The following is a 14,297-nucleotide window of genomic DNA, read 5'->3' on the forward strand; positions in this document are numbered from 1 at the left end:
TTCAGAGAGAGGGAAGGAGAGGGAGAGAGATAGAAACATCACTGACGAGAGAGTCATTGATCGGCTGCCTCCTGCATGACCCCGACTGGGGATTGAGCCCGCAACCCGGGCATGTGCACTGACCGGGAATCGAACCCCGATCACCTGGATCCTAGGTCGACGGTCAACCACTGAGCCAGGCCCAGCCAGGCAGGCTGAATGGTATTTTCAAGTGCTGGAGACCTAGACTCCTTCTATCTCGTTGCTCTGCTGTTTGGGCGTGGTTCCCAGATTACCTCATGGTCGCTGCTGGAGCTCTAGCCGTTACATCTGGGAAGAGGGAAAGAGTGGGAAGAGTAGGGCCCATACTCAAAAAACTCTTCCCCCAGAGTTTTAAATCCCATTTGTGAGAATTTAGTGTTGTGGTCACAGCTAGCTGCAAGAAGGGATGGGAAATCGTCTTTGTTCCAGGTGAGCCTGTGCCCACCCAGCCTAACAAGTTTTTGAGGATTATTTCTCTAAGAAACAAGGGGAGAAGAATGAAAAATGGGCACCAATTAGCGATCTCTGTCATAAAGTGGGATATGGGTGCGAGCTGCTGAGCATGATGGAGTCTCTTACAGTTCAGAAGTGGGCAAGGCTGGAATTGGAGCAGGGCCGCAAGGGGGCTCACTAATCCCTTCTCCCCTCCAGGCACTTCTGTGATGCAGGTGACGGCCACAGATGAGGACGATGCCATCAACACCTACAATGGGGTGGTTGCTTACTCCATTCATAGCCAAGAGCCAAAGGAACCTCACGACATCATGTTCACCATCCACCGGAGCACGGGCACCATCAGCGTCATCTCCAGTGGCCTGGACCGGGAGGTGAGTGGCCCTTAGGAAGACTGCTGCCTACCCAGGCTTGCTCAGGGCCTGACACTCAGAGCAGAAGCCTCTGTCCCTGCCCGCAAAGCCCTAGGTAGAGCAGTGGGGACCCAAGGCAGCTGGCAGTGGTTGCTGCTCTGTTCCTATGTTGGCGTCCCTCGGCTCCCTTGGGCCAATGGCACGCTGCCAAGCAATCTCATGGAGGCTGAGGAAACAGCTATAAAATGCAGACATTTGATATTTTCTGTAGGTTTTCTCATTTCCTCTCGGAACGGCTCACTTAGCATGCACATGGCCCAGATTTGTCCCCTGTGTACCACAAAGTAGGATTAGCTCCATGGATACTAGAGTTGCCTCCTGTTTCCTAATTAATACCGTTGACCAAACCCCTGCTCAAAGCTCTCATTCTGCATCCGCCCAGGGTCAGGGGCAATGCCCAGGTTTCACCCCTGACAGGCCCAGGGATGCTGTTTGGATGGGCAGTTTCCCTCCCTTTCCATCCTTGGCTGCTTTCTCTTCTTTCGGGCAATAGGTGAGTGGTGGGCCGAGGAGTCAAGAGAGCATTGTAAGAGGGGGAAACATTCCGTTCCCCTCCACATTCTCCCAAGGCCACACTCTCAGTGGCCTTCCACTTCCCTCTTCTCCCCAGAAAGTCCCTAAGTACACACTGACCGTCCAGGCTACCGACGTGGATGGGGACGGCTCCACCACCACAGGAACGGCCATAGTAGAAGTCCTCGATGCCAATGACAATGAGCCTGTGTTTGATCCCCAGAAGGTAATGCTTCTCCCTTCCTAACCAGCTTCTATCTTGAGGCAACTCTGGCTGCTGAACATTACTTACGGCTGATTAAAATTTGTTCTGAGCTGCTGATTTCCCAGTCTTTGCCATCTGTTCTAGAACTTCCAAAAAATTCCTGATCAGTGCCCCAGAGCAATCAAGCACTGAGTGCTTCTTGCCACCTTCCTTATACCTTTCTGATCTCAGCTAAATAGGTTACACATGGTTGCGGTTGGGCACCCAAACTGGTGAGATTCCTGGAGCATCAGGCCCCTGAGTGTAGGGAGAGCAGGCCCAAGATTGCTGTGGTCTGTCGCAGCAGCTGTGAGGCTGAGTCTTGGGTCATTCTGCCTCTCAGTGTGCCCTGAAACCCTGGTAAGTGAGTTGGGTGGTCCCAGAAAGGGTAAGAGGCATGACGCTTCCCTAGAGTTGGATGGAGGATTCACAGCCAGAGAAGAATGGACTGTCTCTCAGGGTGGTCAGTGTCTCTGCTCTGACTGTGCTCTGCTTCCCACACTGACAGTATGAGGCCCGGGTGCCTGAGAACGCGGTGGGCCGTGAGGTACAGAGGCTGACAGTGACCGATCTGGACGCCCCCAATTCACCGGCGTGGCGTGCCACCTACCGCATCTTGGAAGGTGATGATGGGGGCCATTTTACCATCACCACTGACCCTGAGACCAACCAGGGTATCCTGACAACCAGGAAGGTGAGTCAGTTTGGGCTTTAGATGAGGGCCACACCTGGAACAGTCAGTCTGCAGCCTCCAGGACGAGGTGACACCTGCCTGGGATGCACACACCTTGGACCTTTCTGCAGTGTGCACCAGGCCAGTGTCTTTTGACACTTTATCATCCCCTTTTTGTTGCAGAATTCCTTCTTTCATACTAAATCTTTTTTTCTTTTCTTTTTAATGTTTCTACTGACTTTTTAGAGGGGGAGAGAGAGAGACATGCATTGCTGCCTCCTGCACACCCCTCACTGGGGGATCGAGCCTACAACCCGGGCATGTGCCCTGACCCAGAATCGAACCGGTGACCTTTTGGTGCATGGGACAACACCCAGCTAACAGAGCCACACCAGCCAGGGCTCATACTAAATTTTAATTAGGGACCCAGTTCATAAAACAGAAGAGTCACAAATCTAACTGAAACAGATTAGTGTAGCCCCTCTTCTCAGTTCCCAGTGTCCATTGGCTGCCCTCATCTTCTCACACAAAGGGTCTTTGTTTTATTGGAATTACTGCTAATTTTGTATTTAATCCATATCTAGGTGATTGGATAGTAAAATATTCTACATTACTTAGTAGTTAGGCATCCAACTACTACATAAATAAAACTGATGCTTTAGGAAGATGGGACTAATCTTTGATTTCTTTTGTATCTCTGTAGAATCATTTAAATGGGAATACTGTGTTGCTCAGGCAGCTCACAACACAAGTGGTATTAATGTGTGTTTTCCCCCCAGAACAACAAATAACTCTTGGGGAAGGCCTGAACAAATCAAATTAGTTATCCCTCAGAAATTCCATTCCTGGAAAATTCAGAATATATGAAAACCACACTCAAAATGGTTTTTTACGTAAAACATGTTCTAGATTGCAATTATAAACAGATTTTCACACCCATGAATACACGAATAGCCAAGGGGATGTTGGCAGGTCACATGGGATATGGGACAGTTCTTTATGTCCCTGCTTCAGCCTGTAAATGCCAGTGGCATCCCCAGTCGTGACAGCAAGAACTGCCTTCACAAGTTTCCACAGCACCTGCTAGGGGGCGTCACCACCCCATTGGGAACCAGTTCTGGGGCTTACTAGTCTGGTTGCCTTTGAGGTGGTGGGATGGTCTAAGAGGCCCAATGGATGTCCACTCAGGAAATGCAGATTGCTTTATGGAGTAAGGAGGGGACGGTGTGGTGACCGGTGAGATCCTCGAGTCCCTCGCTGTGGGCCCGCCTTTCTGACATCACAGCTCTGCATGGGGCCTCATAAAATGGCAGCTCAGATCCTCCTCCTCCTCTCCCAGGGCTTGGATTTTGAGGCCAAAAACCAGCACACACTGTACGCTGAAGTGACCAATGAAGCTCCATTCGTAGTGAAGCTCCCAACCTCCACAGCCACCATAGTGGTCCACGTGGAGGATGTGAATGAGGCGCCCGTGTTCGTCCCACCCTCCAACGTCGTCGAGGTCCAGGAGGACATCTCTGCTGGGGAGTCTGTCTGCACTTACACTGCGCGGGACCCTGACAAGGGCAGTCAGAAGATCAGGTATGCAGGAGCTGGGCTCAGATTCACCCAGATGCGCTGGTACTTTTGGACGGGTTGTTTATCATGCCCAGTATTTGTTCTCATTGCCGTAAAGATTGTTAAGTATTTTGAACATCCCCCCTGCCTCCGCTTCCTACCCTCCCCAAGGCTAAAGACTCTGGGCAGGGGTCCAGGGGTTAGGTGTTCCTGCTCCTTTCACGTATCCTTGCTGGCTCCCCACCTGCTGTTAAGGCTTCCATTTCGGGGTAAGATTCGTTTTCCACGTGATCCTGCTTCAGAGCCCTGGGACCCAAGACACCATCTGCTAGTTGGCATGAGGAAGCTTTGAATGGCAACACCAGAATTCTAAGTATTCTCGGTGTCACTCTTCTCAATTTTTCCACTCCAGCTACCAGATCTTGAAAGACCCAGCAGGGTGGTTGGCGATGGATCCAGACAGTGGGCAGGTCACTGCTGCAGGAGTCTTGGACCGTGAGGATGAGCGGTTTGTGAGGAACAATATCTATGAAGTCATAGTCTTGGCCACAGACAATGGTGAGAGCTTCCTCCCAGCCCCTTTCCATGGGCACCTTTGGTTCCCAGGTCACATAACATAGCATGTCCCCTCCACAGCTGGAGTATGGTGTGTGTGTGTGTGTGTGTGTGTGTGTGTGTGTGTGTGTGTGAGTGTTAGCTCCAATCTGGAGGGTTTGAAGGGGTCTTTCAGAGGAGTCTTTTAAAGACTGTCCCTAGGGTGACTGGCCATGGTTCTGATTTTCCTAAAAACCTGAGTTAAGAGATATCCTGATGCCTAAGTTTGTGGTTCACTGAGCCCTGAATTAGCCTGTCAGTTTCCCCTTGATTAATTGAAAGGGGCTACCTAGAAGTGCCATGCTTGATTAGGGATGTCACACGATGGCAAGATGGGGATTATGATGTGATTGCCATCTCTGTTTGACATATAGTACATGAATCAAGGCCTGGAGGCAGGTGAGAGGTTACCATAGGGCTCTGAAGGGAAGCTTCGTTAGCCCCGCGGTGGCCAGTAGGTTTCTCTTTGACAGACTGGTAGTGGCTGTCTGGATGAAGTGGTTGCAGTTCTATGCTCTGATGAGTTAGTAATGTCTGCTATGGACACAGAATGAGAATGCTGGCCCGGTCGCCTTGTATGTGCCATCACTGTTTTGATCTATAGTGAAGGTAGCGTATGGAGGGTCTTGAGAGGCTACAGCGGGGCAGTAACGGGACCCTCCCTGAGGCTGACTGGGTAGGTCATAGGGGAGCTTAACATTGATTCGGCAACCCAACCAAGGGCAGATGCTGAAAAAGGATCATACGTGTGATTGTGAACAGGGAGCCCTTCTGCCACTGGCACGGGGACCCTCCTGCTAACACTTATGGACGTCAATGACCACGGCCCTGTCCCTGAGCCCCGTGAGATCACCATCTGCAACCAAAGCCCTGTGCCCCAAGTGCTGAACATCACGGACAAGGACTTGTCCCCCAACACCTCCCCTTTCAAGGCCCAGCTCACACATGACTCGGACATCTACTGGACGGCAGAGATCAATGAGAAAGGTAACAGTCGCAGTGGCAGGTGGGTGCCAGCTCTCCTGGGTGGGTGCTTGCCCTGTACTAGGACCCTGCACACATGTCCACTAAGCACCCTGTGGGTCACAGAGGTAATGGTCTCCTCAAGAACACCAACCAAATGCTAATTAACCTAGTGTAAGCCTTTGGAATTCCACAGGAGCCCTTAAAGATGATTCTATCCCAGCTGCCCTCCTGGACAGATGAAAAACCAGGTCGGGGGAGGGCATGACTTTCTCCATATCAAATAGTGAGTCAGGACCCCAACGCCATGATAATTGCTAACGTGCTTGAGCATGCTTACTGTGTGCTAGATGCCACTTCAGATGCTTTACGTAGATTAGATTGTTAATCCTCTCAACAGTCCTGTGCAGAAGGTACTATTATCACATATACACATGTGCACACCCATTTTACAGATGAGACCAAGGTTTACAGGAGTTTAAATACCTTGCCAGAGGTTCTATGGCTAGAAAATAATGGCATGAGGATTTGAATCCAGGCAGTCTGATTTACGGTAATGCTCCACTGCCTCCCATTTATTGAACCCTGGTGATATGCAAGATGTTTTTTCTTTGTTTCCTTGTTTAATATTTCTACCACTTCTGTGGTCAGTATTTTTTATCCCTATTTTTTTATTTTATTTATTTATTTTTTTGTTTTAAATATATCTTTATTGATTTCAGAGAGAGGAAGGGAGAGGGAAAGAGAGAGAGAGAGAGAGAGAAATATCAGTGATGAGAGTCATTGATCGGCTGCAGCCCGCAACCCGGGCATGTGCCCTGACCGGGAATCGAACCCTGATCGCCTGGATCCTAGGTCGATGCTCAACTGCTGAGCCATGCCCGACCGGGCTTTTTTATCCCTATTTACAGATGAGAGTGAGGCTCAGAGAGGTTAAATGGCATGCCCAAGGGCGCAGAGTGGATGAGCAGTAGAGGCTGAAGCCAGAGCCTCTGGCCTCCACCCTGCTCCTACATACCTCTATCCTTTCTTTTTCTGATAACCCTGGAGCTTCTCAGCCTTCAGTAGGTTTTTATTTGTCACAGGCCTGGAGAGGTGCTTTACGGGTATCAAATGGGTAAGGACCCAGGGTGCATGAGAAAGGTAGATCCAACCCCAGGTGTCAGTAAGGTCCTGGAAAAACATTTCAGCACTTCCCCACCCCCCTTTTATTTTTAAGGTTGCAGTATTTTTTTATATGTTTTTGTTGATTTTTTTTTTTCCAGAGCTAGAAGAAGGGAGAGAGAGAAACATTGACGTGAGAGAAAAGCATCAATCAGTTGCCTCCCTTTTGCAACCCTGATCAGGGTTTAAACCCACAACCTGGGTCTGTGCCCTGACTGGGAATCAAACCAGTGACTTTTTGGTGTGTGGGACAACATTCAACCTACTGAGCCACGTTGGCCAGGGCCTGCATCACTCTCCTTTAAAATGCTCCCCTCTTCCTCTTGGGGCTAAGGTCCTCAAGGAGGGAAATGGGGAACTGGTACATTTAGGTTCTGCCCCAAAGAAACCAAATGCCCAGTGTCCATTCCTGCTGCTAGGCCCATTGCAGAAAGGACTCCCTGACCTGCTTCAGATGCCACATTGGCTCATTTTTGTGATTCCTGTGACTTGGGTATATATATATCCAGCACCTTTCCTCTGGGAAGCCCAAATTTGTCTCCTGTCACCCCTTTGTGGCCTAGAAATCATTTTTCCCTCCCTGACCGTGTTGTGTAGAGAGTGTGGACTCAAGCCAGAATGCCTTGGTCCAAGACCTGATTGCTCCGTTTACTAGCTTTGTGATTGTGGACAAGTTACTGAGCCTCACTGTTCCTCAGTTCCCCTATCTGTAAAACGGTGCCAATAACTGTACCTACTTCTGCAGTTACAATGAAGACTAAGTGACCACTTGGTGGAAGTGTGCTTTGGGGGTATTTCTCCCTGTCACCCAGATATAGAGGCTGTCTCCTCAAACCTCTATCAATACGATATACTCCGCTCTTACCATTTATAGTTTCCCAAGGTGATTAAGTTATCTCTCCACTCCAGGAGATGCAGTGGCCTTGTCACTGAAGAAGTTCCTGAAGCAAGACACATACGAGGTGCACCTTTCTTTGTCTGACCATGGCAACAAGCAACAGCTGGCAGTGATCACGGCCACCGTGTGTGACTGCCACGGCCACGTGGAGAACTGCCCCATACCCTGGAAGGGGGGTTTCCTCCTCCTCCCCATCCTGGGAGCCATCCTGGCCCTGCTGTGTGAGTACTGGTGCCCTTCCCTCTTGAAGGATGGGGTAGACGACCTCATTCTACCCTGAACTTCTGGGACTAAGGGCCCATCTCTTCCTTAAGCTCTTAGTTTCAGGAGTATCACTCAGTCAGTAGATATTTATGGAGCTTCTGGAATGTACCAGGCTTTGGGGATACCATGGTGAACAAATACACTTCCTGCCATTATGTCATCTAGAGGCCAGAGCAGTGGTTCTGAAAGTGTGAACTCCAGACCAACAGCATTAACATTACAGGAATTTGTTAGAAAGGCCACTTCTCAGCCCCCATTCCAGACCTACTGATTCAGACAGTAATCTGGGTTTTAACAGTCCTGCAGGCGGGTCCTGGTGCAGGCTAGAGTTTGAGAACCATTGGGCTAGTGGGAGGGGGTGTTTAATTAAAAACAATTTACTTGCTGTAAAGGTACAACTCATCACACTTGCCTTTTTCACTCTTTAAATGAGTCCTTACACAGAAAACACACATTTAATCAGATCTGAATACAGTAAGAGCAAGCTTTCATTATTCAGTTTACTATGCACCAAGCACTGTTTTAGGCACTGAGGGTGCAGCACTTAATAAAACAGACCAATTCCGCCCCTTGTGGAGCTTATTTTCTGGTGCAGGGAACAGACAGCAAGGAATCTGGCAAGGAAATAGGTGTTGCTATGGAGAAAAAGAAAGTGGAGGGAGGGAGGTCTTCCATTTTTAAGTAGGGTGAGCAGGAAAGGCCTTGCTGGTTTTCAAGGAAAGACCTGAAAGGCAGTGAGGAAGCAATGCAGCAGGTACGCAGGGAACAAGCGCAGAGGCCCTGCGGCAGCTCTGTGCTTGATGTGGAAACAGAAATGGCTGGAGTGCAGAGAGCAAGGGGGAAAAGAGCAGGAGAGGAGTCAGAGAGGTGGTGGGCATGGTGGAGCATCATATGGGGCCTCTGTAGGCTCTTGAAAGGGCTCTGGGTGAAATGGGAAGTCATCAGACAAGATTTGGAGCAGAGCAGTGATGGGATTGACTTGAAGTTTACAGGATTCCTATGGAATAGTACTGGACTGTAGAGGGGCCTGAATGGAGGCAGGGGGACCATTTAGGAGCTATTGCCATAATCTAGGGGTAGCGGTTGGTGGCTCAGACCAGGATGGCAATTCGGGTGGTGATATTTCAAGGTAGAATCAATTCATCCACATCACTTGATATGTGGTATGAGGAACAGAGCCACTGATGAGCTAAGGCCTGAACGAGTAGACACAGGAGTTTTCAGTTACCAGCTTGGGAAGGACCACGGGAGGCGATGTGCCAGTCTAGTCCAAATGGGAATATCAGTAGGCAGTTAGACACAAGCTTTGGGTACAGGTGAGAAGTCTAGTTTGCCTTCTGCCTTTCCCCAGACCCAGTGGGGAGGAAAAGGGGAGGGAGAGGCCACTGTCTATCCCACATGAGGTGTGCATCCTGAGAACTCATGGACTCCCAAAGAAAGGTAGGTCTGTTTTGTCTGGTCAGAGAGAGACGTTAGTTCCATCAGCAGGCCAAAAAGGTGATGATGCTAAACAGCCATTATTTAGCATTATCACAGAGAGAGGCCAAGGAGTACCCTCTTCCTATGGAATTAACTGGGGGGTGATCATGGCCATTAGGGAGTGTAGCCAGGCATTAGTTGGTTAGTCCTCCCATGTCTAAACCATATCACTAAAAACTAGTCCCTCTCAAAATTCCAACATAACACTCTCATCTAAGTTCAGATTACTGCACCATATCTAAGTTTTGTTTTGTTTTGTTTTGTTTTGTTTTTTAAATTGATTAGAGAGAGAGAAACATCGATCGGTTGCCTTCTGTATGCACCCCATCCGTGATCGAGCCCACAACCTGGGTATGTGCCCTGACCGGGAATCGCGCCTGCGACCTTTAGGTGGACCAGATGGCACTCCAACCAACTGAGCCACACTGGCCCAGGCTCAAAGTTGTTTTGCTTTTAACTTAAAGTTTGTAGCTAATTTAGGGGTACTTGGGAACTGAAAAAGAGTCCTATTGAAAAGTAACATCAGCTGGAAGAGTCCCATCCCTGCAAAGGAGAATTTCCCTAAGGATCAATACCATCAATAAGGGAAAACTGACAATAAATGATACAGTGTTATAGGTGGGGATGAAGTCATAGCGCTGCCAGGAGGAGGTGACCTTAAGCTGAGACCTGAAGGGTAGGAGCCGTGCATATGCATAGAGAGTGCTCCAGGCAAGGAAAGAGCCCAGAGGAAGGTTCTGAAGTGGGAACCTGTTGGGTATATTTAGGGAACTTCAAGGAGGCCAGTGTGACTAGACCTGGGCAGGGAAGGGGGGAGGGACGGGGACAGGCCAGGGCCAAATCCTGTACACTTTGATGAGTTACAGGTTTTCCTGGGTGCAAGGAAGTTATTGAAGTGCATTATGCTCTGGCTACTGAGTGGAGGGATCTAAAACTAGATGGGGCTCTGAGGGCTTGGGGGTCCTGGCCAGCCGTGTGGTTTCGGGGGTGAATATTCACACTCTTCAATCCTTTCAGTCCTCCTGCTGGTGCTGTTCTTGCTGGTGAGAAAGAAGCGGAAGGTCAAGGAACCCCTTCTGCTCCCGGAAGACGACACCCGTGACAACGTCTTCTACTATGGCGAAGAGGGGGGTGGCGAGGAGGACCAGGTAGGGCACTGGGAGGTCTGGGGTTTGGGAGGTGGATGTCCTCAGGGCCACTGGCAGGGATGGTTGGGTCAGCCAACTAACCATGTTAGTTAGCTACGTTGACCAGACCCTGGTTAGAGCATCATTCTTCATGCAGGATCGACCACCAATTCTCCTCTTCTGAGAGGGTGTCTGGTCTATTGCTGTAGTCTCTTTGGCCACAGTCAAGGTGACCTTCAGCCTGCACTTAATTTGGGAGAGGGGATGTGGAGACTGGGCTTTCAGAAATTACTGACAATCTGGTTCAATCACATACCCATGAACCAGACCATCCAAATGGTAGAGATGTGGGGTGAAGTGTAAATGGTGGGGGAGGGGTCCTTCTCAATCTTATGCTCCTTTCTTGAAGGACTATGATATCACCCAACTCCACCGGGGTCTGGAGGCCCGGCCCAAGGTAGTTCTCCGCAACGATGTGGCGCCGCAGTTTATACCCACACCCATGTACCGTCCACGACCAGCCAACCCAGATGAAATTGGCAACTTCATCAACGAGGTGAGGCATGGGGGCTCCAGCAGTACAGGCGAGAGTGTGGGCTCGGAGTCTTAGCTCTTGGTTCAAATCCTGACTTCACCACCAACCAGCTATGTGACCTGTGGCACATTTGAGTAACTTCTGGGCTTCTATTTTCTGCTTTATGAAACTAACTTGCAGAGTGGTAAAGAATAGATTAGGATTCATTCATTAATTTATTCAACAAATACACAGTGGGGCAAAAGTAGGTTTACAGTTGTTAATATGGAAAAAATACAATAATTAATAAATACAAGAATAAACTCTGTTTCATATACTCCCAACTGTAAACCTACTTTTGCCCCACCCTGTATAATGGATGTTAGGGGAAAACTCTGGAGCCCGAGAACCGGAATTGGGATTTTTAAGGATCCCAGGTGATTCGGTGTGGAGTCAGGTTTGGGACCTGTGTATAGGTCGCTTTAGGGGTTGGGTGAGCAAGCACTTGGAACAGTGCAAGCACAGTGGCTCCCAACCTGCCCTCACATTGCAGTCTTCTGGTGCCTCGGACTCACACTAGATTGTGATTTAGTTGACCCAGATGTGGCTCGGGGTTTGGAATGTTTTAAAGACTCCCAGATAATTGATTGGGAGCCATTGACCTGACACCCAGCATTTGTTAGGTAATGCCAGCTATTGTTGCTAATAGCTGAGTGCCTCCAGGGTTCTTAATTCTGGTCACATTGGAGGAATTTTGAAAAATATCAATGCCTGGGACCCTGGCATCTATTTTTTTAGGTTCTGATATTTTTAGCTCCTTAAGGAAATCCAAGTATAGCCAGGGTTGCAAGAACCACTGAACTAGGTATGTAGGAGATAGATGATATGAGCCTGGTACCTCGCTAGCAATCAGTAAGTGGAGGTTTTTAATAGAAATGGTGGGTGGATGGGTGGGTGGATGGATTGAGGAGTGCAAAAGAGCAGCAGTGGGCAAAGGGCTCAATGGTCAGTCAGGGTACCTCACCCAGGCTTGACCTCTTCTGGCTCAATCTTCTGCAAAAAAGGAAACTAAACTTTTTGCCTTCTGGAAGTAGCCTAAGCATATATTTGAGAGGGCTAGGTAAAAACAAAAGCATGTGGGGAAAGATGCCTGGGGTGGTGGGTTTGAGAAGACACCTCAGAGCTAAATATCTGGAGCTTTTGCCTCCAGTTATATGAAGTTAGTTTCTGGAATGTCTGTGTTAGACAGTTTGCAAATACTATCTCATTTAATCCCTATGTCAACTCTGCAGGGTAGGAATCCTATTGTTACCCCCATTTAACAAATGAGGAAGTAGTGTTCCACTATTATGCCAGGTACTATTCTAATAAGTGCTTTACATATATTCATTTATTCCTCTAAAATATAGAAAGTCTCCCCATTTCAGAGATGAGAAGCAGCATAGAGAGGTTAAGGGACTTGCCCAATGTCACTTTCTAGTGTGTGAAGTCAGAGGTCAGACTTAAGCCATCTGATTTCAGAGTCCCTGTCCTTCACCCCTGTGCTGTTTTATATGCATTATTTTATTTCAACCTTCAAAACCTTGAGGGGAGAAGTGGCTTCCTAAATGAGGAAATGCAGGCTCAGCCAGATGAACCAACTTGCCTGAGTTCTCGCAGCTGCCAAGTGTGTGATCCCGCGGCTCCTAACCACCTGCTCTCTGTCGCTACAGAACCTGAAGGCAGCTAACACGGACCCCACAGCCCCGCCCTATGACTCCCTGTTGGTGTTCGACTATGAGGGCAATGGCTCTGAAGCCCCCTCTCTGAGCTCTCTCACCTCTTCGGCCTCTGACCAGGACCAAGACTATGACTATCTGAACGAATGGGGCAGCCGCTTCAAGAAGCTGGCGGACATGTATGGGGACGGCCAGGATGACTAGGCCTCGCGCCAGCAGGGCCAGGGACTAAACATCAGGCCGCAGCTGCATCTTTAAAGGGTCTCAGTCCCCCCTCAGCCAAGGACTTTGGAGCTGTTGAGAAGTGGCCTTAGCAACTTGGAGGGAGGAGGCTTCGAGACTGACATTAGAGGGGTTGGTTTCTAAGCCTTTCAAACATGGGCAGTTTGACTTCAGCACTGAAAACCTCCCAGCCTAGGGCAGAGATGCCTTGGAAACTGAATTTTTGGGAGTCTCTTCCCTGCCCTGAACTCCTCAGCCCTATGTCCTGGGCCTGGACCAACTCTGACTCTCCATGATAACATTCTCTCTGGACTGGACCTTTCTCCTTAGAAAGAGGCCTCTTTTTACAACCTGGATTTTTTTTTTTTTTAAATGCTATTTTCAAAAAGTTAGAGGCGGGTCCTCAACAGTCCCCTGGAGCCCTCTAGAAGCCCAGGACAGAGCCACTCGGCTCGCTGGCCTTACACATTTCTCTCTGGTCTCCAGGCCCAGAGGCCTCCTAGTTGAATGGATTACTGCCTTTTTATACTGAGCACGACTAGGTTGTCCTTTGTTTTTATTTTCCCCATGGAGTGCTGTAGACAACAGGTGATGACAATCGTGTAAATGTAATAGAACTTTTTTATTAAAGGAACTTTCCCAGAGATGTCAGGGGAGTGAACTCTTTTTTAAAGTAGTTTTATTGATATATCATTCACATACCATACCATTTACCCACTTAAGTGTAAAAGTCAATGGTTTTTAGACTTTTCAGAGTTGTGCGAGGGGAGTGAGCACTCTTAATGCCACTGGCTTCACCACATCTTCCTCCGCATAGTAAAGGAAACTCAGGATTCTGTTAAAGGCCCAGGTGGGACGAACCTGCTCTCCTCCCTGCAGATTCAGTTTCTCCTCTGTATGAGAGAGCCAGTTAACCTCCTTACCCCTTAGCTGGGCCCCACCAGAGCTGCCGGCGACAGCATTTCTCGATTGGTTACTGCGCTTCTCCGGGGTGTACGTACAGCGTGATTTCCTCTGCACTGTGGGCTCTGTGTTGAAAGGCAGGGGTTGGGGAGGGTCTGACTCTGCTACTTCCTAGCAAGTCACTTAACCTCTTCCTGCCTTGGATGCTTCATGCATAAAGTGATGTGTTCTTACGGAGATTAAGTGAATTAATATCTGGCGTGCACAGTAAGTGCTATTTGTGTTCATTGGTATCGGCTACCATTTAGTCCTTTTAGGCCTGGACAGCACTTTAACTTCAGAGATTTCCTTTACACTGATCCTCGCAATCACCCTCTGAGGGGATTCACCTCCGTTAGAGAATGGCCTTATTGTGTTTTTTTAAAATGACACCTGATCATCAGAATCAAGCCAGACAGAAAGAGAACTCTCACCCAGCATGTCTATGAAATTGGAGCGCTCCTGACAATACCCAGGCCTGGATGCAGGAACGAGGCTGACAAGGCGTCGGGGTGGGGATGATTCACGTGTGCCTTCG

At 48.9% G+C, this 14,297-nt stretch overlaps 1 protein-coding gene across 1 annotated transcript in view; it reads left to right on the top strand.

Moving 5' to 3' along the window:
* Nucleotides 1-13,461, top strand: part of CDH3 (cadherin 3) — a 37,067-nt gene extending 23,606 nt beyond the window's left edge. The window contains exons 7-16 of the mRNA XM_081119243.1: nt 673-848; nt 1,498-1,626; nt 2,153-2,338; nt 3,657-3,898; nt 4,287-4,432; nt 5,231-5,455; nt 7,505-7,714; nt 10,254-10,384; nt 10,773-10,919; nt 12,590-13,461. Of these exons, the coding sequence (XP_080975369.1) occupies nt 673-848; nt 1,498-1,626; nt 2,153-2,338; nt 3,657-3,898; nt 4,287-4,432; nt 5,231-5,455; nt 7,505-7,714; nt 10,254-10,384; nt 10,773-10,919; nt 12,590-12,799 (1,802 nt within the window). The 3' untranslated portion in view covers nt 12,800-13,461. The remainder of the gene's footprint in view (nt 1-672; nt 849-1,497; nt 1,627-2,152; nt 2,339-3,656; nt 3,899-4,286; nt 4,433-5,230; nt 5,456-7,504; nt 7,715-10,253; nt 10,385-10,772; nt 10,920-12,589) is intronic.
* The last annotated feature ends 836 nt before the right edge of the window (nt 13,462-14,297 follow it).

Source organism: Miniopterus schreibersii, assembly GCF_964146895.1.
Source record: "Miniopterus schreibersii genome assembly, chromosome: 18".
Taxonomy (NCBI): domain Eukaryota; kingdom Metazoa; phylum Chordata; class Mammalia; order Chiroptera; family Miniopteridae; genus Miniopterus; species Miniopterus schreibersii.